The sequence below is a fragment of the Triturus cristatus genome, chromosome 1_2 (genome assembly GCF_964204655.1).
Source record: "Triturus cristatus chromosome 1_2, aTriCri1.1, whole genome shotgun sequence".
In the NCBI taxonomy this organism is placed as follows: domain Eukaryota; kingdom Metazoa; phylum Chordata; class Amphibia; order Caudata; family Salamandridae; genus Triturus; species Triturus cristatus.
Window position 1 is genome coordinate 20,881,697 of NC_140580.1, and position 26,528 is coordinate 20,908,224.

General features: G+C 42.2%; 1 protein-coding gene across 2 annotated transcripts in view; it reads right to left on the minus strand.

Annotated features, from left to right (window-relative positions):
• DENND2D (DENN domain containing 2D) overlaps positions 1–26,528 on the minus strand; it is a 736,340-nt gene that overhangs the window by 305,585 nt on the left and 404,227 nt on the right. For both annotated transcript variants that reach the window (XM_085600175.1, XM_085600177.1), the window contains exon 7: positions 6,155–6,303. In XM_085600175.1, the coding sequence (XP_085456301.1) occupies positions 6,155–6,303 (149 nt within the window). The remainder of the gene's footprint in view (positions 1–6,154; positions 6,304–26,528) is intronic.

The window sequence follows — 26,528 nt, forward strand, 5'->3', positions numbered from 1 at the left end:
TCCCCAATTTCCTTAAGGATACAAAGTCTAGTATCCAGTTATCTGTATTTGAATGAATCAGCATTGTACAATCACTGAACTGTGTAGACATTTCGACCCATACTAGAAATCTCGTGAGTCTCCTCAGGACAATACATGCCACATGACACAACACCTCTGAGTTGTATTATTCACTCAGTTTATGGTGAACCACAAGTAGATGGACTGTGCATGCTGTGGAGGTCATGTCGATACACTGGAGGAATCATGGACGCTCAAATCTGAGATTTTGTTTGCCAGTAGCATGTGTATAAGGACTCGTTGGGTTGGCCTGGTTATTAAACAACCTCATCACATGGAATGAATAATACACATTTTGTTACACAAATGAAATGGGGAGATGCATGTGGAACGGTAGGCCACAATAGATCATGAATGATTGGTACAATGAACCAATGGCTGATAAATGAAACTTAAAATAACTAATAACCTAGAGGAAAAACTCAATCCACATCTCTGAATATTTAACATACACTCTGTGAAACAAGTGAACCACTCACTGGTAGACTTAAGGATGATCTTTTAATTTCTTCCTGGAAGGAAGATAGACTTGCATAGTTTGAAAGTTGACAACAAGGGTTTACCATATGCATACAGACAATCCAAGAACGGAGTGAAAATCAATATGTAGCATTTTAAAATAATGAAACTCTAAGCAAAGTCTTGTAAGCTACCTGAAACATAGCAAATTTCGAAGATAATAAAATATTAAATATTAAATGGGATCCAAGTATGACAGCTGACAGATATGGGCATCCATGTGAGAAAGTTGTGTTGTTGTCAAAAGCGACCTTTACAGGAAGTCAAATGAATCAGCGAAGTATTGGGGAAGATAAAAATAACTGATTTCTTGACCTCACTATGACCTGGTATTAAAAGGTCATGTGGGATTTGGCAACACCAGTTAGGAAGAGAAACAGTGCAATAATCTTCCCAAAAAATGCCATGCAGATCTTCAAGATGTTTGTAATAATTACATGGTCAGCTGGAGGCTATTAAGAGGTTGAAGAGAACAGTCACTTCTGGCCATGGGCTGTTATATGATTGGAAACTGGTGGCTTTAGCGGGTCCAGGCTCCCTTAAAAAGGGTAGGAGCAGACTCGAGGAAGGCATCGCTTCTAGGTCTGGGGTTGGTTTGTAACTTTCACAGGTGATCTGCAACAGGTTATATTTATGAATTGTGATTTTTCGGAGAATGATCTTCAATGCAATTATATATATATATAATTTCTTGTATGAGATTATTTTGCTAAAAGTGTAAATATCTTTTTATATTGCTTTAATCTAACATCTATAGGCGGTTATCATGCACATGGATGAAATCCCAACTGATGTTGACTTTAAACTCTCAACCTAGCCAGCTGTAACTTATTACATCTTTCCTAAATAGGGAAGGTCAGTGATCGGTTTAAATCATAAAGGGTTTGCAGATTGAATACAAATGTGTTAAAGGCAAGTACAGTGGTTAATTTTTTCACATTTTAACCACTGAAAACAATACATTCACACAGAAGGATGCAGGTGAAGTGGTCTTTAATCCCCGGGCCCCACATATGTGCTTAAAAATCTATGCATATATTTTGAAGCACTGTTTTATTGAATATGAGGCATCTAACACATCTAAAGCAACAAGAAGGTGCCACATGTTGGGGCTTTCCCGTTTTCTCCTTCCCTGAGGACATCTTTTTTTAAAGTTACAAATGGTGATAGAGGCATGTGAGGCTAATCATCAAGCTTTTGACCTGGGCTTCTCAAAAACCTTTGATACACCCAAGTTCACAGTATAAATCAAGGTAGATAAAAAACCCATAAAGTGTTCAATGTTAATACTGATGTTATTATATGACCAATGAAGGATTTTGTAAGTTTCAAAACCACAACCTTGGAAGTAAGCATTTTAATACTTTAGAATGATGAAAGACAGGCAAATTAATTACTACGTGATGTTTTATATTGAATTGGATTTTGGAGAAACAGATGCGCATCACTCTACACTTCAAAGTGCAGCATGCTGAATTAGGAGCTGAAATCACATTTATTGCGTTTTACTGTTTTATTATTGCTTGCTGGAAATTTCTATTTTGCTGCATACCTTCTTTGCTCACATGATATGATCTCCATTGCACGTTATCACGATTCTTAAGATCTCTAATTGACAACAATTTATGACACTAGTTATTCTGTAAACCCAGTGAAATTATGTGTTAATTTTAAGTGCTTGGAAGCAAGGGGGGGAAAGATTGTCCATTAGGAACTGAAGGCAATTACTAAGCTTCACAGGATGAAAATTATATTTTAAGGTATCTTCCATCAAAGACATGGTTTATCCATGTATAATCCATATTTAATTGAGAGTGAATAGGAGAGAGAGAGAGAGAGAGAGAGAGAGAGAGAGAGAGAGAGAGAGAGAGAGAGAGAGAGAGAGAGAGAGAGAGAGAGAGAGAGAGAGAGAGAGAGAGAGAGAGAGAGAGAGAGAGAGAGAGAGAGAATATATATATATATATATATATATATATACACACACACATATATATGGATGACTTGTCTATCTAGCTATTGTTGCTTGTACATGAGTTTAACCAACAGGTATTCAAGAATATGTAAGTTACTAAATCTACTCACATTACATCATGGGTCACTACATAGGAGGCACTAAAAAAACTCAAACAACACCCCTTATAAGCACAGCATTTGTTAGATTAACTGCCATTACATAAACACTATGCCTTTACTCTAAATGTATAATGACTCTTCAAGTATGTTTCTCCCATTATTTTAGTGTAAACTGTATTTTAATGTTATAACCTAACCTCTAACATCATATTTTTAAAATTATTTTGTAATTAATTTTATTTAGCAAAAAAACATATTTGCAAGTGTTTTACATAATGTGTTGCCTAACCATTTGTGATATCTTTTTTGTACAATTTAAATTATATTTTAAAAGAATGTATTTTTTTTATTTGTTAACATAACCCTATCCTTGAAATGTTGTTCTTTATTTTCATTTATCTACCTAACCCCCTACCTTAATGTCATTTTCTTTACATAATTCCTTTTATGAGATTATTTTGCATAACTTTTCAACCCATTTCCACCTTGATAGCCAAGTGATAGTATGATTTAGAAAACATGTAGTTCAGCATATCAAGGGATTAACAGTGTACAACAAAGTTATTTTCTCCTCCCTTTAAATTGCCAACTCAGTTGTCTGCTGCTCTACACTTATCTACATGTTATATTACTGTGGTTATATGCTTCATCTGTGGTAAATTAACATTGTTTAGTTTCTATGTCTTCTTTATCTCTACCATCCCCTTCTTCAGCTTCTTCGTTCACTATTTCTAGGTCCATCCGCACTCCCTTTTTGTTCTTCCAGTCTCTTTCCCAGTGCTAATCCCTCCTGTCAATGCATTTAAAAAAATAAAATAAAAATAATCCATAGTTGTATTGTGTCAATTTATAAATTGTGTAGTATATTAGTCCAACCCTACCTTTTAAATATCTTTTAGTTTGACCATCTTGCCTTTTATTAATTTTGTTCCAACACATCCCATTGCCTACATCCTGAAGCGGGTGATGAAAAATACTGACAATATACAAAGAAAAAGGAAATGACAAAATTCTTCATTAGAGTCTCCCCATACTCCCACCACTACACAGCCATTCCCTCACCACTGAATCCTGTGCTAGGTTCAATAAACATTTTGCTTAGCTCCTGCTTACCTACTGGCATCCATGTAATCCCCATTAGGTGAACATTTCGTTATCTCTGTTGGCCAATTGTGACATCTTTGCTGGAATATTCTAGGGTTCATCTACTGTTGACAAGTAAGCTCTACACATTCTGTATAAAGGTAGTTCAAGAATGGATGCTAGTAGATATCCAATATGGCCAGGCCACCATTTACAGTAATATCTTACGATGCTAACAGATGCCAGATCCTGTAGATTCAATAATTACACATCAGGCCCTTTACCTTGTACCTCATCGGCTAATATGGAATATATGACTGTTTACAAATCTACTGACCACATTTTCTCTTTGAGGGATCATATGGAGTAAGCCTCTGCATATGAGAGACCCGTATTACAGTTGCAAGGTCTCTAGGTAGTTGTGTGTCAATTATAGACGTGAATAGACTTAAGAATATCTACCCAAAGTTTGTGCAGCTTTAGACTGTGCCAGAGTAATTGTATAAGGGAGTCAGTGGTGCCACAACCCCTCCAGGACCTGTCCAATTTTGAGCTGTTCCATTTGTGAAAATTCTCTCGATTGCTGTACTAGTACAATTCAATTTTGCAGATTTCCGTCTTTTGCCTAAATATCTTAAAATATCAAAACATAATCCTTCCTCCATATTTCATTTACATTTCATTTATTGAGTACTTCACTTCAGCCCCTCTCTTTCTACATATATAGTTTATGTACAAATTATATATATATTTGGGGAAACCATCATTTTGTGAGAAAGTAAGTATAGGGCTTGTCTTGTGTCATAAGTGAGCTACAATAACTAAATTCTCATGGGTAGAGGAAAAGAGGATTTTGTTAGATTCTCTGTGAAACCCAGATTGTATGTGGTGGGGAAGCCCAAATGTAAGTAGGCCATAAGAAGCCATTTCTGACAAGAGATTCTTAACCTACCGTTGACTAGATAGGGTAAGTGTGGAATCCTTGACACTTTGTAAAACAGTAACTAAGGATCTTAATAAAATCCACAAAAGGGGCAGTGAGAATGGCCTGGACTTCTTATACTGCTCATCCTGCCCTCAGGTGGAATGCTGGTGTATAGTCTTTTCAGCCTGAGTCACCAAGAAGAGACAGAATGCTCCTGTCCTAAAAAGGCATACAGATCAGAGACCTAGAAGAAGCAGGCTACTTACAAACAGTGCCTTTGTGCTATCTGCATCGGTAGTTGTTTTGCTTGTGAGGTGTACACACCTGTTTCTTTTGTACCTATGGAACTGGGGAACTAGAGATTTTTCTTGACTTCTTGTGAGAAGTGAGGTCCAATGCAAGAGAAATTCAGTACACAAGGTGAGCCTGTATTCTGGAACCATGTCTGAAGCAGGAGTGGAACTCTACCTCTTTTCTATGCAGAATGACCCAGAAGGACTTGGAGAGACTATACAGTGTACAATGTTCAATGCCTTGACGGACTAGCAGTGTAAATTGTTTTTCATGCCTTTCAGTCTGCCTGATGACAAATTCTAGTCAGCTTGTGTGATTCTGGTTAACCGTTGGGCAGTAGCTGCCCTGTTCTGGGACTGTAGTCCACCCGGATGTTAGGTAAATATGATCATGAGATCAGGCATTTTTAGATTCCTGAAAGTTAGTCATATGTATATGGAACTAGCTACCAAGATGTCAGGGTGTGAGGAGGGCTCACAACTTTGCTCACCACTGAGGTGTGATTGCTATTGTGCAACTCACATTACATAGCACCAAATAATGTATTTTGGTTAAGAATAAATCAGCGTTGTCCAAGTTGATTGACTCCGCATCCCTGCTGTGCTTTAGAAACTATCAGTTGCTCAGGGATCTTGGAGCATGGCATAGCAAATAGTTTGTTAGGTACTAAGGTTAGTACCTTTGAGATTTGGCTGCACTGAACTGTACTGAACAAAGTAAACATCCACTGAAGTTGGAGTGGGGCACCATTGGTAGCGAAAGTTAAAAAAAAGTAATAGGAAAGAAAGAAATAGTAAGAATGGCTCAAGAAAATAGTGCAGTGCACTTAAGAGAAAACTCTGATGTAAGAGCAGGTCCTGGTTGGCTCCAGGCTTCAAAAACTGGTGTTTCCAAGCATACACGTACAGTAGAGACCGGGGCCACGTATTGTTGCTTGCAATGTAGGCATAACTACCCATCAATGGTTTAATAAACAGTTAATAACTCCACTTTAAGGGTTCAGGGACCTCACTGGTTGGGAACAGATAAGAAGTAGGTGCACCTTCCAGTCTCTCATATACTTTCAAGTGACACAAAGTTCTGAAGAGGCAGGTGGAAAAACTGTGATAACGTTGGGATTGAATTGCCTATAAAAATATGACAGGGAGACATATTCACAACATCAACATGACAGAAATGCAATAGTATTTTCATATATACCTGAGTTCTTCAGCAAGAAAAATAATCCGCCTTTCCAAAACAGCAGAAGCAAAAATACATAGGATGGTTTCAGAAGTAACCCGCTCAATGAGAATGCGAAAATCTACATGTTCCAACCTGGAGTCTAGTGGTCGAGTAAGTTCTATGAACTATGAAAAACAAAAAAAAATACATTTTAATTCCTGACCACTTACCCAGTCAATGTACTGTATATTTACGTTTCAGAGCAAAACAAATCCAATGTTATCAACAACCTACAAAACAGCATTATTTACCATAGATAAAATGTAATGGGAAATTTCAAGATATAACGTGAAGTTGCTTTCTTGAACTACTGGTGGACACTCATTTTTCCTAGTCATCGGCAACTAAAAAATGTGAGGGGTCTTGGTACAACCACTTGCTTTAAAAGCAAGATGAAACAAGTTACTTACCTGTACACTGTGGTTCTCTAGTATTGATATCTTTTATAGGTTAACATGCTTGAATCTTCCCTGTCATCATGGTGGGAGTCCCACAGTAACAGTAATAAAAGCAGTGCTAAAGCATTAGCATTCAACTACATTGAAAAAACAATAGCAGTTAGTAGCAAATTCACATTGATTTAATACACCCAAACTTCAGCCAATCAGAGCCGACACCCTACAGTATTCATCCTCTGAAGGGCCACCATACCTCAGATTTCGTGCACAGGTGTAAATTAAGTAAAAGAGGTATACAATAGGTGATCCTTGAAGGAGAGGAGGGAGGGTCGCATGTGAATCTATAAAAGATATCAATACTGGAGAACCATACAAGTAAGTAACTTGCTTCTACTCCAGTATTGTATATTTCATAGATTCACATTCTTGAAACAGACTAGTTGGCAGTATCCCAAGAATAATGGCCATGGGAAGGTGAACCATGCACCACGAGACTCCAACTTAAATACTATTAGTCAAACACAAGACATTTAAATCGTACTAAATCTGGAAAAATATGATGTAGTTTAAAGCATTCATAATAACATCATTACAGAAGACTATCATTAAGGATACCCAGCGAGCAATACTAGCCCACATTAAGGCTTGACCTTTTCCTGGAGCAGAGAAAGAAAAGTGCAATCGATTTGACTTTCGTAAAGGTTTCATCCTTTGCAAGTAGAACTTTAAACAACACTTCATGTCAGAGAATTTAAGGTTCTCTCTGCAGGTGAAAATAGATTGTAAAAAAAAAGAAGGCAGAGTGACTGCCTTATTGAGGTGAAATGTCGAAGGTACCATAGGGAGATATGAAGGATTAGTGCGCAAAATTACTCAGTCTTCTAAAAACTGTAGGTAAGATTCTTTAATCATGAATGCCTGAATCTCACTAACACGCCTGGCAGGCATTCTGGCCAACAAAAATACCACCATCCATGAAAGAAACTTTAATTTTTATTTATGAGTAGGCTCTAATGGAGATCTCATGAGCTGTGATAAAACAGTGTTCAACTGCCAGAGCACTGGAGAAGGCATCATAGGAGGCTACGCTCTGAATAGACCCTTCATAAATGCTTTCATGAGCCTGTTGGACCACAAAGACACTTGTCCAGAATGTCACCTGTACCTTAACTGATGCATGCGCAAGGCCTGATTTGGCGAGCTGTAGTAGGTAAGGCAGAATCTGTTCAGGTGTTGATGGGAAAGGATGGCAGGACTAAGAAGCACACCATGAGCAGAATATTTTCCATTTGCTGAGTAGCATTTGAGTGTCGAAGGAGCTCGAGCATTTTTAAGGATGGATTTGCATTTGTCAGAAATTGTTTGCGCTCCAAATTCAGAGTGGTGAGCAGCCAGGCCGACAAGTTGCAAGTGCAAATTTGAGGGTGAACCACTTGGCCCTGGTTCATTGACAGGAGATCCTCCATCAGCTGGAACTGAATGGGTGAGCACTTTGATAGGCGATGAAGATCGGTATGCCAGTATTGACTTGCCCACGCAGGGGCGATTAGAATAAGGTGGCAGGGCTCTATTTTCATTTTCTGTAGGATCTTTGAAATGAGTGGAAACGGAGGGATAGTGGGGGGACGAGTAAGCGAAAGTCTCTGCCCAGTGGAAGGAGTTTCCTCCAGACCCTGGCTGGTGAAATCCTCTGGCAAAGAATTTGCATTTTTTGTTAAAGTATGTAGCAAAGAAATCTAGGGTAAGATACCCTCAAGACTAAAAAACCTTTTTCAATTGCCTCTGGATGAGTTCCCATTCGTAACGTTGCATGTTTTCTTTGCCGAGGGAATCAGTCGACTTGTCCTGCACACCTGGGACATGCTCCACCTTCAACAAGATGTTGTTAGCTATCCGCCATTTCCATATTTGCTGTGTTTGGGCTAAGCGAACCTGAGATCTCGTACCTCACTGTTTTAGTAGATATAACATGGTGGTGGTATTGTCTGTCCTGACTAGAGCCTAAACACTCCGCAACCTTAGAAGGAAGACTTGAAAACGAAGCAAGAGCACCTTCAATCCTATGAGATTTATGTGACATAATGCTTCTTGACTGGACCACTTCCCATGGACATCTAGTTCCTGGAGATGGGCACCCCATCCTTCCATGGATGCATCTGTGGTCATCACCACCTGGGGCACCGCAGGCAGGAAGGATAGGCACTGAGAGATGTTTTCTTTGACCATCCACTAGGACATTGCTGCCTTCATCACTGGGGTTATTGAAATGATGTCCTCAAAAGAATCCTGACATTGAGTCCACTGCGCATCAAGCTGTTCTTGAAGAGGTCTCATGCGCAGGCGGCAACTGGGAATTAACGGGATGCAGGATGACATCATCCCTAGCATGGATTTTTATGTCCTTACAGAAATGCACCCGTTTGAGGAGAGCAATTACATGATTGCCTGCAAGCAGGAAATCCTTTCTTCTGTGAGAAAGGCCTTTGAGATCTTCATATCCAGGATCGCTCCTAGAAACACCAGTGATCTGAAGGGAACAAGAGATAACTTTTACCGTTTGAGTTTGAGAACTAGAGATCGGAAAAGTTATAGACCGGCATCTGTGGACTACTTTGCTGACTGGAAGACCTTTGATTAAACAATTGTCCAGGTAGGGAAATACCTGGTGATCGGACCATAATAGAAACGCCACAACTGGCCACATGCACCTGGTAAATTCTCCGGGGGCTTACTTTGGCCCAAAGGATAGCATCTTGAATTGATAAAGGCACCCTGCCACCTCGAACCTGAGAAACATTCGGTGCTTTGGATGTGCTGGTACATCAAAATATGCTTCCAGTGTATCCCGAGAAGAGAGATAGTATCATGTGTCCATTAGTTGCAGAATCTACTGAAGAGATAACATCCTGAAAGATTGTTTTTGGGTGAACGTGTTCAATAATCTGTGATCCAATACTTTTCTCCACTTTGGTGAATTCTTTTTGATCAGAAAGACATGGGAATAGAAATCTCAGCTGCGTTGATTGTGCAGTACGTCCTCTATTGCTTTTTTTGAGAAAGCAATCGGATTTCTCTTTTGGGAATTGGAAGATGACGATGGGATGTCTTCCATGGAGGAAACTTTGGAGGCTTTTGAACAAATTCCAGGGTGTGTCCATGCTGTAATACGTCTAACATCCATTTGTCAGAAGATATGAGCTTCCACTGATTGAAGAATTTGGATAACATGTGACCAAATTGAAGTGGGACTGCGGTGACAGGGGCATGTGGTACATCATTGTCTCCTGTTGGTACCCTGAGACCGTCCTCCTGCTGATGGGCATCGATGCCCCGGCTGCCCAGAATATGCAGACAGTGTCGTTGGTCTGTAGAATTGACCTGAATATTGAGCGAAAACCCTGTTGTGAGTGGGGCTGAAAGTGCTGCTGGAATTGCTGACTGGAGATATATTGGCCTTTACACCTGCCTCAAAAGGGCTGAAACCTCCTCTGCTGCAAGTTGCCAAGCGACTTAGCTGTGTCTGACTTGATAGACTGCAATTCGCCATAGACGTGTTTTCCAAAAAGGAACTCTCAGCGAACAGCATGTCCAGTACCTTGGCCTGCACCTCTGTACAGAATGTAGTCTCCTTAAGCCAACCTTGGTGTCTCAATACCGCCGCTCCGGGCATCTGACTGAAGGCCATGAAAGATATATCCATGGTCACATATATGATCTCGGACAAGGCCTTTTCACCTCCTGCCAGGATCTCTCTCGCCTCTCTTGCCTCTTACCTTGTCCTCAGGGAAATACCCAAACAGAGATGAGATGTCAAACCACATATGCCAGTCGTATCTCCCCAGCAAAGCCATGGAATTGGAGGCTCTGATCGAAGTAGCTGACATTGCGGAGAACCTTTTGTCTGTATTGTCAAGCCGGCTGCCTTCTTTGTCTGGAGGGACTGTGCATGGTGTAGAAGGACTTTTTGCTCTTCTCTGAGCAGCTTGCATGATGACCTAATCTGGCTGAGGATGGCCAATGAGACATGTAGGGGAACCCTCAGAGCCTTCTACTTTTTGTCGTGTTTGGGAATGACAGCTGCCAGAGACGCTGGAATCTTCATTAATTTTTGGCCTTTTTGCCATATAAAATCCACAATAGGGATAGCAAGAGTGGTGCGTTGTGCTCCTGCTTTAAAATCGTAGAGGAAACACTCTGCTTGCTTAGCCAGCATAGGAAGGTCGAAGAGCTTAGACGTGGTTCCAAGTGAATGTTGTCAAATTTGGATGATAGGTTTGACCAATGGAAATGTTACCTTCAGACTGATAAGTGAAACTCCATGATCTTGGATAGTGCTGGTGGGAGTTATGTTCTTCTGGTGCTGTTATTACAAACCTCAGGATTTGCCAGGAGCAGTACTGACAAAGGAGTAACCTGCAAAGTTCCAAGGGGTACATCGCTAGAGTGGAGCTAAAAAAACATGGCTTTCGCTGCTTAGTAAAACCTCAAACCGGTATAAACCAAAGGTCTGGAAGTTGCCCCTTTGCAGATCAATGAAACTGATGGGTCTTGTGACAACAGATGAAGTTCTCAAGAGTTGCTAAGGTCGTTTGACAACAGTTCCGCATTGCCAATGAAGATGGGCAGACCTTTAATACATTATACTTTGTTCTTGAGTAGATCTTTAGGACTGTTGATGGCCGGTGACCAAGATGCCACAACACAGCTGCACATCTGTCAATGGCAAGAGCAGCTCTGTCTCTGTGGTGCCTGTACAAATAGCTTTTATGTGCACTTGTTCCTCCTCTTGGTGTGCTCCTTTCTACGATTTCCGTTCTGTGACTAATAAGCTCAAGAACATAGTAGAACTCGTCTGCTAAAGAAAGCAACATTGCCTCAATAAACAGAGGGAAACTGTTTTTGTGAAAAGGTGACTGGTTAGTTAGGCAGAACAGCTCCGTGTTGCAGGAAGTCAGCACTATGAGGTGCCGAAGTTGGATGGGGCATGACCAGTCACATGTATATGGGAAATTTGACCTTGTGGCTAATGAATTTTTTAAATTGAATGATGTTTGAGAAATACACAATTTTTACTACATCACCCTTAAAGTTAAGAATTCGGATTGTCAAAATGGAACTCTTCCTGGTTCCCACTCCTGATGGTCTATGAGATTCTTTCCAATCAAACCACCTGTAGCTCTGACTGCATGACGTAAAGCAGTTACATGAGGGGTGCTCATTCCTGGTGGCTCAATCAGGACTTGTTCAACAAGGGTCCATTACTTGCACACTATTTTTCCTTTTTGCTCAGGACTGCAACAAGTGACTGCCCCACACAAGGGTCTGCACCTATCATTAGAGGCAGACAGAGAATAGCTTGACAGTTCTGGAAAATGGCTGGTGAAGTTTAGAGGGACTTTTCTAAAGTGAGACTACCACCATGTTCATGTTTTTTGCGGTAATCAATTTACCATGTTTTAAGACCAAGGAGGCTGTAAACATAAATTGTCCCAGTGCCTTGCAGCAGGTAGTTGATACTTAAAGCAAGTTTTAATTGGCTGTTGTCACTTCTGTTCCTAGTATCAAAGAAAATGAATGTGGTGTTTACCCCATGCTGGATTAAATCTAATGTTATAATGTTTAGAAACACAAGATTGCTTTAATTTTTAAATATCATCTTTGCCACACATCATCCTGTAACGGCTTCAATGGCATAAAGATAAAACAGGATATGTGCCCCGTCAATGGCAATCTAGGAAATGATTACTGCCACTATAAGGATGTAATTTCGAGCAGTGAACATATCAGGTCAATCAAGGATTGGCAAAGCCAATTGATCTGGCCTTTTTTATAACATACAGCACGCACACAAAGTCTCTCACACATTCCCACAGCACCTTTTCTCTTACGCACATGAACTCAATGACAAAAACAGAATGGTGTGAGTAGTTATAGTGATGGAAGTTGTATTCATGGTAGTGGTAATAAGATGATGTGGTAGTAGTGGTAGTGGTGATGGTGGTAGTAGCGGAGATAGTGGTGCCCTGGAGTTGGTGATAGTAATGGTGATAATGGTTCTATTAGTGGGGCCGGTTATATAGTGGTGTTAGTGATGTTGGTAGTAATGCAAGCAGAGTTGATGGAGTTGGAAGAGGTGATGACAATGTTGATGACGGTGGTAGTGTTGCTGGTGTGAAAGTGATAATGACAGTGGTGGTGGTAGTGGAGGTGGTGGGGATGGGGATGGTTGCAGTAGTGCTGGTGCCAAACATCGCCACAAGCTTGGGGAATAAAAATAAGGAAACAGGCACAGAACATGTAGGAAATGCAGTTTGCACAGAGACAGTAGACTAACAGTTTGTCACAAATATGCAGTCTAGATCCATTGGCTTTGTCAATACTCATGGCTCCAGATAACACATACTTTTCGGAAACATGAAGGTCAGGGGGCTTTCCTTTAGTGAGTAAGGAGCTAACATCAAACCAATGCAGCATGATTCGGCATTGATGAAATACATGTATATGTGAACCCTTCTTAGCACAGCTGTATGTATGCACTGGGTAAAGTCAATGAGTAGAACTCACATCTGCCCACTATGTGGCTCCTTTCTCTGGGTTTGGCATTATCGAGTAAGTGTTTGATATTTCTCTCTTTGCCCTTTTTTTGCATTCTGATTATACGATGTGGATTTCCCAAGACAACCCTTGTCTACAGACCAAAACACAATGCAGGTATTTGACCAAAGGCACTTATATGGTGGATACTAGCCTGGAGCCACAGAACTCTTAATAGGTGTAATGAGTACTGAAAAGTGCAATAATCTGCACTGATGAGAAATATTGTAAGCTTTTCCAACATGCCCCACTGTAGGTGTGATAAGAACAACAAATGGTCCCAAACGTTCTTCCCTGGACAGGCCAAGGAAGACATAACTTCTCTAATTAAATATGCTTGGTCACTTAAATATTCATCACCTGGTAATTAACACAAGAGAGAAATAAATACTCTTAAGTACGCACCAGAGAAAAAGAAGAAACAACCACTGTATTTTTAGTAGATAAGTTCGCTTTATACAATCTCATATTATAAAGGTGGCAAAGACATTACCATATATGACAGTATACCAAAGTAGGAGGTTGCTCTAGGGAAAGGGTGCAAAATAAAAGTGCTCCTGTATGAAGTGAATAAGAAGGAAAAGGCATCAAATAAAGGCAATTTAAGGAAAATTGTTTCACAATTTACAATAAATACCGACTGTAAAGAAACGTTCACCAGTGTGGGTTAGCCTGTCTACAAGTAAATTCTAGGTCTTCATTCTGTTGTATCCATTTTCTACTCTGCACAGAAATGCACCATCTGATATTAGGGAGGGGTGATGCACAGTATTACAGGCCCTGGACAGGGTGTGTGTGTCGACGTATTGACTCAGCTTAGTGTGTAGAGGGTAACTTAAAACCTCTGCTTGCAGGTCTTCTTCAGGACACGGGGTTGTGTAAGAGACAACCAATATCTGGCATCCGATTGTGGTGGGCCAGATCACAGCTCCCGTGGGTGGGTAGTCCGCATAGGATTGCTGAGTGTAGCATTCGAATGAGCATCCAAATCAATGTGGTGCCTGCATGGGTATCAAACACCCCAGTGATGTCTAAGGTGAATGAATCGGTTGGGTGGGAGACTTCAAATGAGGAGGAAAGAGTCTTACATCCCTCAAAGTGAGGACGTCGACATAGCAGCAGGAAACAATCACCAAAGTACGTCTTTCAAATGTGCATCTATCACAAGGACAGTCTCCTCTCCCGATAGTGGCTGTCAGAGCCTCTGGCTGAGGTCTCTCCCTCCAGGTGTCTCTCCACGGACTTGGCTTCTCTTCCTTCAATTTAGACAGCTGGAGGACAGGGTGAGCAGAGGTGTCTCTCCCACCGGGTCAGCAGTCTCTTCCTTAGAGTTAGACAGGTGTGGGCATCCTCCCTGTTGTCTCTTCCCATGCCAGCAGTCATGTGCCATCTCTTCCTTCAGGTTAGAGAGCTAGAGGGCATGGTAGGCGGAGGTGTCTTTCCCACCGGGTCAGCAGTCTCTTCCTTTGGGTTAGAGGTGGTGCTGTCTCTCCCTGCCCCTGGCTGGTGTCTCTTTCTCCAGGTGTGTCTCCCTCCGGCTGTCTCTCCTGTGCCAGCAGTATCTTCCTTCGGGTCAAAGATGGAGGTGACTCTCGCGGCCAGAGGTCTCTCCCTCCAGGTGTGTTTCACGTCTTCTCGCGCTGTCTTGCGCTCCTCCTCGTATCCTCGCTGTAGGTGCGATCATCACCCCAAGAATGCAAACATTTGTGGAATTCTCTACAATACTCGAACAAGAATATTATTAGGGCTTTCGATTTCATAGTATTTGTTTTTGTTGACATTTCCATCTGTATTCATCCATATTTATTTGGGTTTTTGTGAATAAATTAAGTTGAAAATAGTATATTTCTACATTTATGTAACCGATAAATGTGCATTCATGCTTGATGTCTGATAGGTTCCAAGGAAAGGAACACCCACAGATGATAAATCAATGCACTTATATAAAAACATGAACATTTTAGTATCAAGGTTGTGCATATCTACTGCTGCTTAAGCCTCTTTACTAAAATCCCTTACCTGTCAATCTGTACAGCTATTGGCCTGGCTGTCATGCTGGCAGCATTTATTATCTATACCAAAAAAAGGCAATTTGTGTTTTTTATCCACACAAAAAAGAAAGAAAAGAAAAGAAATGGTTTTCAGTCTTTATTTATATGTGAAAATCAGTAAAAACGGAAAACAGGGAGTCTTAAATATTATACATGCAATAAACATGCAAATATAAAAGAGAATAATTCAGGAAAGTAAGCCTTTGGGGCTGTTGAACTAGACACTGTGTGCAGGAAGGAGAAGGATGTGACAGGTTGGATATTGATGTTCGCCAGGGTGGCGCATATGTAGACAGCAGGCATATCACATCTGGCGCGGATGGCGTTGATGTGGAGCAAGCTGTGCAACCTACCGGCGAGCAGAGCTACTGCTCAAAGTTTTCCAGGTCAAGTGTGATGCATGGGGAGTATTCTAAGCTAAGAAATCTGCGGATAGAAGTCTCTTCCAGGATAAGAAAATAGAAAATAAACAAGACCTGCGCAGCCTGACATACTATGCACTATTCTTTCAACGGCGCATAGAATAAATCAAGTGGATGCAACATTTTTTTTAGCATGATTTTCAATCCATGGCAACCCTTCTGACTCTCTGTCCAATCACAATAATTGTACCGGGTTTTCCACTAATTAGCATTAGCCTCCTCGCTTCTCGTGTCTTTGCTACCTTTAGCCAATATTCTAGGTTGCCACTCTATTTTTAAATTCACTGCTCGCTTCCAGTGCTATAGTACAAATCCAATTTCTTTTAGTAGCCTAATATGTCCGAAATAAGAGGGTTCCTATTGGGTGACAGTAATAGCAATCTCGATTTATACAGCCTTAATCACATATTGAGATATCTATTGGTGCATGAATGATCATTGATATCAAACCAACTCACTGGTACTCGTTTTAAAAGTCTGGCCTAATAGTGCAGCTGTTACCAGACAATTATGTGAGCATCACTAGAGAAGGGCTTTGGCTCCAACCACATGTTAGGTGCCAAGAGTACATTTTTGATTGGCCAGAAGTCGTGTGCTTCTACAAACAATGTGATTACCCTCCATACAGCTAAGATCATTATCCAGCTGCCTAAGCTTGAGCGTTCAGGGATACACAGGACACTGAAATGCTATTAAATTATCTAGTTACGTAAGGCGCTTTATGTTGCTTTTCTCTGCAAGCAGCACTGATGGGAGGAGGGTAGTGATTAACCTACATGGAGTTTTAAGCCTGGCCTCACAGTGCAATGGTCACCTGACCTTTTAACCTACACCAATATTATTCTACAGTTCTTTGCTTCCCTACAAATACATACCTATTATCATGCTATTTACATGTAATGCTTCACATTACCATACAACATTCTTTAAAGCCAGACCTACTGACATTGCCAATGCCTTTTTATACAATTGAAGGAAACAATCAAGGAAATAAACAGCGAAACATGCACACAAAATACTAAGTTATCTCATAAGTGACTACAGTGCAAGCCGTTAAAGCAATCAGAATGTAAAGGCACTTGTCTTATTATGATTGAAACAACAGTAAATAAAAACAATAGACTCAAAGGCCATACCTAAAAGCTTGCCCTAAGGTAAAGAAATGTGTGCATAAACAGACCACAGGTTTTCAGGTTCAAATAGGGCAGTTGGGATCCTCACACCACCAATGTGAAATGTATTACTTGGATTGTTCCTAATAAATGCACGTAGCAGTGGTTTGTTTTTGTGTAATAAGATTTTATCCTACCTATAGTTCAGAAGCCAGAAAATAAAGCAGTGCATGTAGATACTCACTGACACCAGAGCCAACATAATTGTGTCCAGAAGTATATTTCTTTTAATGAACGTCAGTCTTGGTCCCATAGATGTGTAAAGATTTCCTAATTTTACATGTAAGGATTATGCTATTCTCATAACAGGTGTTAGGCATAGGGCACAAAACTGTTAAGATAACAGACATGCAAATTGTATGGTTGCTTAGGATAACAGTTACTGAATATTACCATCCATTTAAATATAAAGATAAACCCAGATTATTTTAAAGTATCATCATGATAAGGAAGGGGGGCTGGAAGCGCCCAGATTAGATCATTATTATTATGCGGCACTGCTGCAACATACGGCTCGGTGGCTGGATGATGGCATATATTGGGAGAAGCGTCTACTCAGTGGGCAAATACAGCCAGAAAACTAACCTGTAATAGTGATGGAAGGGGCAGGTGCACCTGCGGTCCTGCCATGTCATTAAACAAACGTCATATATATGGCAAAAGTTCATAAAGTATGATCTTAGACACTCGTCATTCCACCGGGAATTAAGTATCTGGGTTTTAGCCCCAGTTTAGAAAATGGTTGAAAATATGCCCTTTCAGGCTTGGAGAGAAGGCGGGTGCCTGGTCCTGGAGGATCTGTATACGAATGACACCTTTATCACATTTGAACAGGCATGCGAGGGGTTAGATCTGAGACAGGGGCAGTATTTGCAGTATGCAGGCCTTATTTAGCTGGTTAGAGTTACATGGCCTACGTATCCAAGCATACCAAAAACGACTGAGAAACTGGACGTATACAAGTCCATAAACTCAGATTCAGAGGCCCCCTCTCTCAAGGCATGGGATGCATGGGATGAGGAACTACAGACACCCTTGCTAGAGAAAACGTGGATGGGGGCATGCACATTGACACGCACAGTATCCTGTAACGCCTGCTTCAAATTAATCCACTTTAATTTCATACAGCAAGCGTATATGACCCTTATGAGATTACACTGCATATACCCGACTCGTCCTCACGAATGCCCCAGATGCAACAGGGCTTTCTGCATTTAGCATGGGAATGTACGGAGGTGCAGCAGTACTAGGTGAGTGTGGTTGCGGAAGTGTGTGCGGGAATTAGTGTTCATGTGGAGGCTATTCCAGCTCATTGTCTCTTGTGCCAAGTTCCGAGAAGCGCAAAATGGCCAATAAATTGCTGCAACTGACCATGGTACTAGCACGATGGAGGGTAGCCATAGTTTGGATGAGTATACGAACGCCGAAATTAGAGAGCTGGATGAGGTATGTACGTGAGTGGTCTCTTGCAGAAGAGATTCATATGAAAGCGTGCAGAAACGACGAAAAGCTAGAGGAGGTTATTGCAACCTGGAGAGAATTATGTGGGGAACTTCTCAACCCAGAGGGTAATGAAAATGTGCAGAATTAATTGATAGTGAAACGTAAAGTAAGGACCTAATCTTATTGTACTACTGCTCAGTGTATGGCACCCCCATATCTAATAGTAAAGTACCTGCATGCTCATACATACTGTTGTTGACGGATGTTCATGATTGTTGTGTCACTGGAATATGTTTTTCATGGAACCTGTGTTGACTAAGTACTGCTGATTTATGCGTACAACCACGTGGTTGTTGTTATTAACTGGGAAAAAAAAGTATCATCATGATACCCTGCCCCGATTACCCAGAAGAGGAACTACATGCGCAAACGGACAAATACATAAGTAGGTGAATAACAATCCGCTGTATGTTAGACAGTACTATACTACATCAGAAGTCACATCATGCAATATCTACCCTAGTATGAGGGACTACTTAAATTGAGTTGGTGAATAAGAACAACAGGTGACCAAGATCAATATAAAAGGACCATTAAGAAATCAGGAAACTAGAACGAACAACAATTACATTTCCCGCAAAACAAGCGTAATGGAAGTATGAATTTAACTCTGACAATGGTATAACAACAGATGGATAGAGTTAAAACGTGTTGTTCATACAGCACTTCCACTTTTCGAATTCAGGTGTAACTATAGCACACATTTATGGATTTTACTTGCCTTAGTCAATAATGCAGATTAACAATGTTACAATAGTGAAGAAATATTATGTCCTCAATGTTACAAGTTAAAAAGAAACCAATAAAAACAATGGAATCATAAAAGAGAAGTATAAAGGTTTCAGATACATGGATTATGTGCTTATCAATACTGATGAGAGACAGATGGATGAATGACTCAGTGGTTGGGGAGAGGATTACCTGGTTTTATGAATATGTTGACTACTGCTTCCCTCAGTGTTGGAGATAATGCAACCCTGGTCAATGCCTCCCCATACCTTTGTGATAAATAAAGTGCAAGGATCATTGTTCATGCCGTTAGCTGCAGCCTTCATTGTGGCTATACTTATGGAAGTCATAAAGTACTCTGTCTGCATTATTTAACCAGCTCATGGGCTCCCTCAAAGTAGCAATTTATGTTAGCAAGCTGGGTGATAAATAGAGCTTTATGTAGTATTTCACAAACTCTGTAAGGATATCTTTGGACTCATGCTAATATGGACAATGTCTTTCGCCGCCTATGTATGGAGTATTAGTCTGGCCAGCATGCAGCTTGAGCGTTCTCTCACCAAATGTCCTTGCTGCAGCATACTATTACATTAACCTCATCTGCCTCTTCCTTGTATTCTGCCAGCTTCAACTGTATGTCAGCGATGATTAGGGCATCTCCGGTGGACCCAAGCATCCCTCTAAATCTCTATGCACCAATGTGTCTAATCTAGTATTAATTTGGGTTTTCCCGAATTTAAGGAAATGCACTCTCTCCGTATCACTACTTTAAAAGCCTGCCAAAGCATCAAATACTAGTCAGTCATGCCCTCATTGCTTTGTAAACAGTATTGTTAGGACGTATTGAGTTCCTCTTTGAACACCACATCCATTAGTGCCCCTGGCTAGAATTTCCATTGCCGGTTAGAGTGCAGACGTCCTGGCAGTGACAGCACCAATAGTACTAGAAGTGTTTGGAGTACGTTTTTGGTAGGTGCATGATTTCCTTTGTCCATCTGCTCACATCTCTCGCCGCTATCAAAAATCTGGCCTGGAGGCTGAGACTCTATGCAACATGTGTATAACTCACCCAATTTCTGGTATTGCATGGTGGTTCATTAGCTGCTGCAGGATCTCTATAGCCCTAGCTGTGGTTCGCTACCAGTTCAGTTCAGTCTCAAATACAGGCTGAGGCTAAAGCCCCTTCCTCAAGCAAGGGACAGAGATTCCACTTTATTGCATCTTGACATTACTTCCTGAAAGAATGAGGGGTCATCCATATGAGGCTTGTATAGTTAACCAGTGTTATGAGTCTGCTCTGATGGGTATTTTGTAGTATCATGTAGCACCCCTCCGCAGCTAGCGCCATCTTTAGTTATCAGAACGGAACAACTCGCTAGACGATTACAGCAACCCCCCTGGAAAAGGCAGAATAAGGTGGAAGTATAGGTACAGACTTCATTCTTTAGAAAAGCCACATTCCCTTTCTTTGGTGAGATGGACGTCCTGAAAGAACACAATATCGACTGTGTGTCTATCACGATAAGCCATTAAGTGTAGCATTTGTTGATAATTTACCCATGACCCTTACATGCAAACTATCTCCTTAATTTTCCTTTTTGTTTTGTGCTTGCACCTATAAGTTTCTGAAAGACTTCCCTGTATGCAGACTATGAATTCACTTCTTTGGTAAGCAATGTCTGTGGATATTCGATTAAAACAAAACTATCACGATCCTACACCCTCCCTCCCACACTGATCCCCAACACATTAAGGAATTTCATTCCTAGACAATCAAACTGTGCATAACAACTCTGACAAGCAGTAACAGCACCAACAATAACACCAGGTTCAAAAGGTTTATCTTGGGGTTTCCAGACCAGCCAACATTTTCACCCCTTATGTCATGCAGACCAGAGATTTGCATGTAGCCCCTCATCATGAAAGTCACAGGCTGCTACATGCAATCATATTTTTGATGCAGACTATATCTGTTTGATGCCCACGAGTACATAAAATTATCTTGTGCATTTAATTCTGTACATGTAGGATGCTCATTTAGCACCACAGCAACGTTTTGTAGGACAGGTAGGCATTCCATCCACTAAAGGTTAGTGTAGATGTATAGTCAAACAACCCTAAAGATCTAATGGTGCAAGTATTTAGCACATTTCTACCTATTTTAGCCATAGTTACATATTATACACACAGTTTAGTAATGATTGTTGCCACGCCTGACCATCAGTTATAAAATTGGCTTCATTAAACACGCCGTAACTTAAGTTGTGTACTGAAGGAATCTGTCTTCTTCCTATTCCATATCACTTCCTTGTGGCTCATCGCTTTCTCGCTGCTTCCACCATTGACAATCTCCCCACTGTTTTTTTGTTAAGGACTGTCGCAGCTTGTTGCGGATCATTGAAGATATGTATCTGGCTTTACCATGTGATTAGTCAAGCAAGGTACACCACAGGATATAGAATTTTCATCTGTTCAAGATATTTCTTAATTGATGAGAATGTACTCCTTGCTTCCTGCAACAACTGCATGAGATTCGGTCAAATGATATTGAGGGAATACTGTAGTTAAGATCTTTCCTCTCTTGAGCCAGTCTAAGAATTGTATTGCAGTTTCTGTGGCACAGCAGACTGACTATGATGAGAAATGCAGGAGTTCCAGGAATGGATCTAGATGTCAGAGAAAAATGCACTCTTTTTACCGTAACCATTTGGGAGAATCACAAATCTGTTAGCATGGCTTCCACATCTGGATGTAGACACATAGTGCACAGACTGCTGTATAGTGCTTTTTGCTGGCTAGTTTACCACTGCTGACTCCACATTCAGGTGAATCATGTCTTGCCATTCTGGCACAGCCTCTGCCCAGCCACCAAAAGAATGTAGACCCCTGTCCTTGTACCATCTGGTTATGTCTGATGACACTGCAAGCTCTCACACATCATTTTCCCTCTTATCCAATGTTTAAACGTTAGTTAGTTTTACAGACACTGTTTTTTTAGTATAATAATGAATGCTGGAAATGTGTCCATTCTGAAGGGTGACCCCGTATTTTTTCTCTTTTTGTTGAACTCTATTTTTACTGACTAAATAACTCTGTGTACTTTATCCCTGCTAACCAGTGGTAATGTAATTGCACTCCTCCTGTCAACATAGTAACATTAGTATACTCCTGATTGGCACATTTAACTTTCTCATGAGTCCCTAGTATATGATACGAAGTGTACTCAGGGTCTGTAAATTAAATGTTGCCAGTAGGCGCCAGCACTATTTGTGACATTCATTGCAGTAGCACTATAAAACCTGTCTCTAGGCCTACCATTGTAGCATGGTGTGCAGTTTTAAAACTGCAAGTTGCCCTTTCAAAATACCTCTTTTTGAGACGGATTTTCATATGATACTTGGGGCACACTTCAGTGAGACCTCCTCTGTTATAGGCTAATGTTAGCTAATACTTGGGCAGGGCCCTTCTTTTGTCCACCTTGCCAGTCAGGTCACAATCACAAGGAGCCTCCTTTTGACATTACAGTGCAACAGCCTGTTTGACAGGTCTGCTGAGTTTACATGCAACTTTTGGGGCACACAGAATGTCAAAACGTGTGTATATCCACTGCCTGGTTGCTGAAAACACAGCTTTGTTCTACCAGACTGGAGCTTAGTGATACATGTGGTAGGACACTAGAATTACCATCATACACACCCCCAGTCCTCGGAGCCGAAGACCTTCGCCATCCTGAAAATGCCCAAAGTGGATAGGATTAACCCCGGAAACCTTTACCCCATCGGTTAGGGGGTCCACAGGGGTCGCTTCTACCCACTATCTCATGCCTGGCATAAATGTGACAATCCAGGTAATCACTTCATAACACTCCTGGAACTATTGAAGATCAGAAAAGGATTGAATCTGTTGTCGCGTCCTGAGAAGAGCCTAGAAGACTGGACCTGCTCTCCCTCTTTGTTAGAACTGGGGGTCTCTAGTTGGCAGAGGTAGGTACCTTTGACCAAATAGGGACCCTTGCTTCTAAGTCAGTGAAAGGGGATTACACTACTGGATAACCCCTGCTCACCCCCTTGGTAGCTTGGCACGAGCAGACAGGCTTATCTCAGAGGCAGTGTGTTAAGCATTTGTGAACACATACAGTAATACAGTGAAAACCCTACAGATGGACACCACACAGGTTTTATAAAAATAATTATTCTTTATATAGACTTAACACAAGACCTCAAACGACAAAAATCCACAATACTGTACTCAAAATTGACTTAAAGATGGTAGAAGTAACTTAGTTCAAGTTGGTGGTAAATGCGACAAAGTACTCACAAAAGTACCTGGATGTGTAACGCAAAATAAACAAAAGGCTCACTGCGTTGGAGATGTGTCGGTTCCTTGCATCGGGGGAGAGGATGCGTCGCGCCTCAATGCTTGCGCAGAGTAGGGGAGGCGTCTTGATCCTTACCGGAGAGGAGGTGATGTGTAGATTCTCGTACTGCGGCCCGGTTGCGATGCGGCGAGATGGCGCCTCGATGCAATGTAAAAATACGGTGCGATGCGATAAGATGGTGCCCTTGATGCAACGACGTGTAGACGATGCGTGAACGCCCGGCGGCCGTGCAGCGACTCTGTACTTTGGGAGCCGCGTCAGGCCCTGCGACACGCTTCTCCGGTGATGCGACGGCGACCTCTGTGGCAGTGTCACGTTTCTCCGCGGCTGCGTCGGGTAACAGCTTTGATGAAGACACACTTATCTGGTGATGCGGCGGCGACACGTTTCTCCGGCGATGAGACGACAAAAGCTGCGAGTGCGACACGCTTCTTCTCGTTGAGTCGCGCTTCCAGCTCCCAGCGACACGCAGGCTTCTGCAGACAGAATTCCCAGCAAGGAAATTCAGAGGGGAGCTGGTGCTGAAGTCTTTTGTCCCTGAGACTTCAGCAGGAGGCAAGCACAAGTTCAAGCCCTTGGAGTAATATTCTGCAAGATGCTGATAGTCCTTTGAAAGTTCCTTCTCCTCTCCTTGGCACTGAAGACACCACTGTAGGCCAACCCAGCAATACAGCACACTGGCAGGGGGCAGTACAACTCGTACAGCTTCCTTTGGTTCTTCTCCTTGGCAGAGGTGCGTCTTGTTGTTCCAGAAGTGTTCTTAAGTCTTGGGGTCTGGATCCCCATATTTATACTACTATTGTCTTTGTTCTCTGAAGGCAGAGAGGCCTTTGCCTAGTCCAAACCAGTTCTGGTCAGTCCAGGAGCACTTTGTTGACAAGACTCCTTTCCTTTCACAGTGCAGACCAGGGACATCAGACGCACCACAGGAGGTGGAGCCAGCATTGTGGAGGGAAGGCACAGCCCTATTCAGGTTCCAGGTGCAGCTCCTCCCACCCATCTACATGCAGATCCCTCTATTCTGCCCTGTGCTGACTCACCGTGTCTCCTGGAATCCCCCAGCCCCTGTCACTCAAACTCCAGACATACAATACACAAACCTAGCAGAGGCAGGCTTGGACAGTTAAGCAAGAAAATACCTACTTTCTAAACGTGGTATTTTCAAACACAATGTTAAAACCAACTTCACTAAAAGATGTATTTTATCATTCTGAGTTCAGGCATACTAAATTCGAATTTCTACCTAGTCCCCTGAGTCAGTTAGGATTATAAAATTTAATAATCAAACTGCCCATTCTGGCCTATGGGGAAAAGGTAGCCTTGCAATAGTGAAAAACGAAAATGGCTGTAATTCACTATTAGGACATGCCACACACACCAGGGCATGCTCTACCTTATACTTACAATGCAACCTGCCCTTAGGCCTACCATAGGGGTGTCTGATATGAAGAAAAGGGAAGGTTTATGGACTGGCAAGTGGGTGCACTTGGCCAGTCAACATGGCAGTCAGAGACTGCACACAGTCTCTGCAATGGCAGGCCTGAGACACACTTTACAAACTGCTTCTGTGGGTGGCACAAACAGTGCTGCAAGCCCACCAGCAGCATTTAATTAACAAGCCCTGGGCACACATGGTGCACTGTACTAGGGTCTGACAAGTAAATCAAATAATCCAATCACTGAGCCACTAATCAATACATCAATTTACCATAGGGAGCACTTGCACTGTGGCACTGAATAGCAGGGGCACCGTGCCCTAAGCATCTAAACCAGCAAAACATATCAAAAACAGAGGAGGCAATCAGAAAAAATGGAAGGGTACCAGGTCTAACACTTGTCCCCTCCAGCTGAAATGTGGGGAGAACTACCCTTCCCCTTGGGAGTTCTCTTCACTAAGGCGGAAAAATCTGGACAGACCATCAGCATTGGCGTGTTCTGTACCAGGGCGGTGTTCTACCGTAAAGTCACTCCCCTGTAGGGAAATGGACCACCTCAACAACTTTGGGTTCTCACCCCTCATCTGCATCAACCATCTGAAGGGCCTGTGGTGTGCCTGAACCCAGAAGTGAGTCCCAAACAGGTATGGTCTCAACTTCTTCAGCGCCCAGACCACAGCAAATGCCTCACGCTCAATTGCACTCCACCTCTGTTCCCGTGGAAGTAACCTCCTACTGATGAAGGCTACAGGTTGGATCTAGGCCCTCCTCATTAATCTGTGATAGAACAGCCCCCACACCATGCTCTGAAGCGTCTTTTTGAACAAGGAATTCTTTTGAGAAGTTGGGCGTCTGAAGAACGGGTGCTGTGTAGATGGCAGTCTTCAGGGCATCAAAAGCCTTCTGACAGGTGTCAGTCCAGTTCACTTTCTTGGGCTGCTTCTTGGAAGTCAGCTCAGTCAAGGATGCAACAATGTTGCCATACCCCTAGACAAACCTCCTGTAGTACCCCGTGAGTCCTAAAAAGGCTCTCACCTGTGTCTGAGTCTTTGGGGGTTCCCATGTCAGGATGGTATCAATCTTGGGTTGCAGGGGCGCCACCTGGCCGCTCCCTACCTGGTGCCCCAAGTACACCACGGAACGCTGCCCGATCTGGCACTTACTCGCCTTGATCGTTAGGCCAGCCTTTCGCAGTGCCATGACACTTCCCAGAGGTGGCACAGGTGTTCTTCCCAACTGGCGCTGAACACTGCAATGTCATCCAGGTAGGCGGCACTGAAATCCTCCAGTCCAGCCAACACCTGGTAGACCAACCTCTGAGAGGTGGCAGGGGCTTTCTTCATACCAAAGGGCATAACCCAGAATTGGTAGTGCCCATCTGGTGTGGAGAATGCGGACCTCTCTTTGGCCCCATCAGGTAAGGCGATCTGCCAGTACCCAGATGTCAAATCAAACGTGCTGAGGTACCGTGCAGCCCCTAACCGATCAATGAGCTCATCAGCTCTGGGGATGGGGTGCACATCAGTCCTGGTGACTGAATTGAGTCCTCGGTAGTGCACACAGAACTGGAGTTTGGGTTTGGCACCAGGCTGGGCAGCCTTTGGGACCAAGACCACTGGGCTGGCTCAAGGACTGTTAGAGGACTCAATCACCCCTAAGGCAAACAT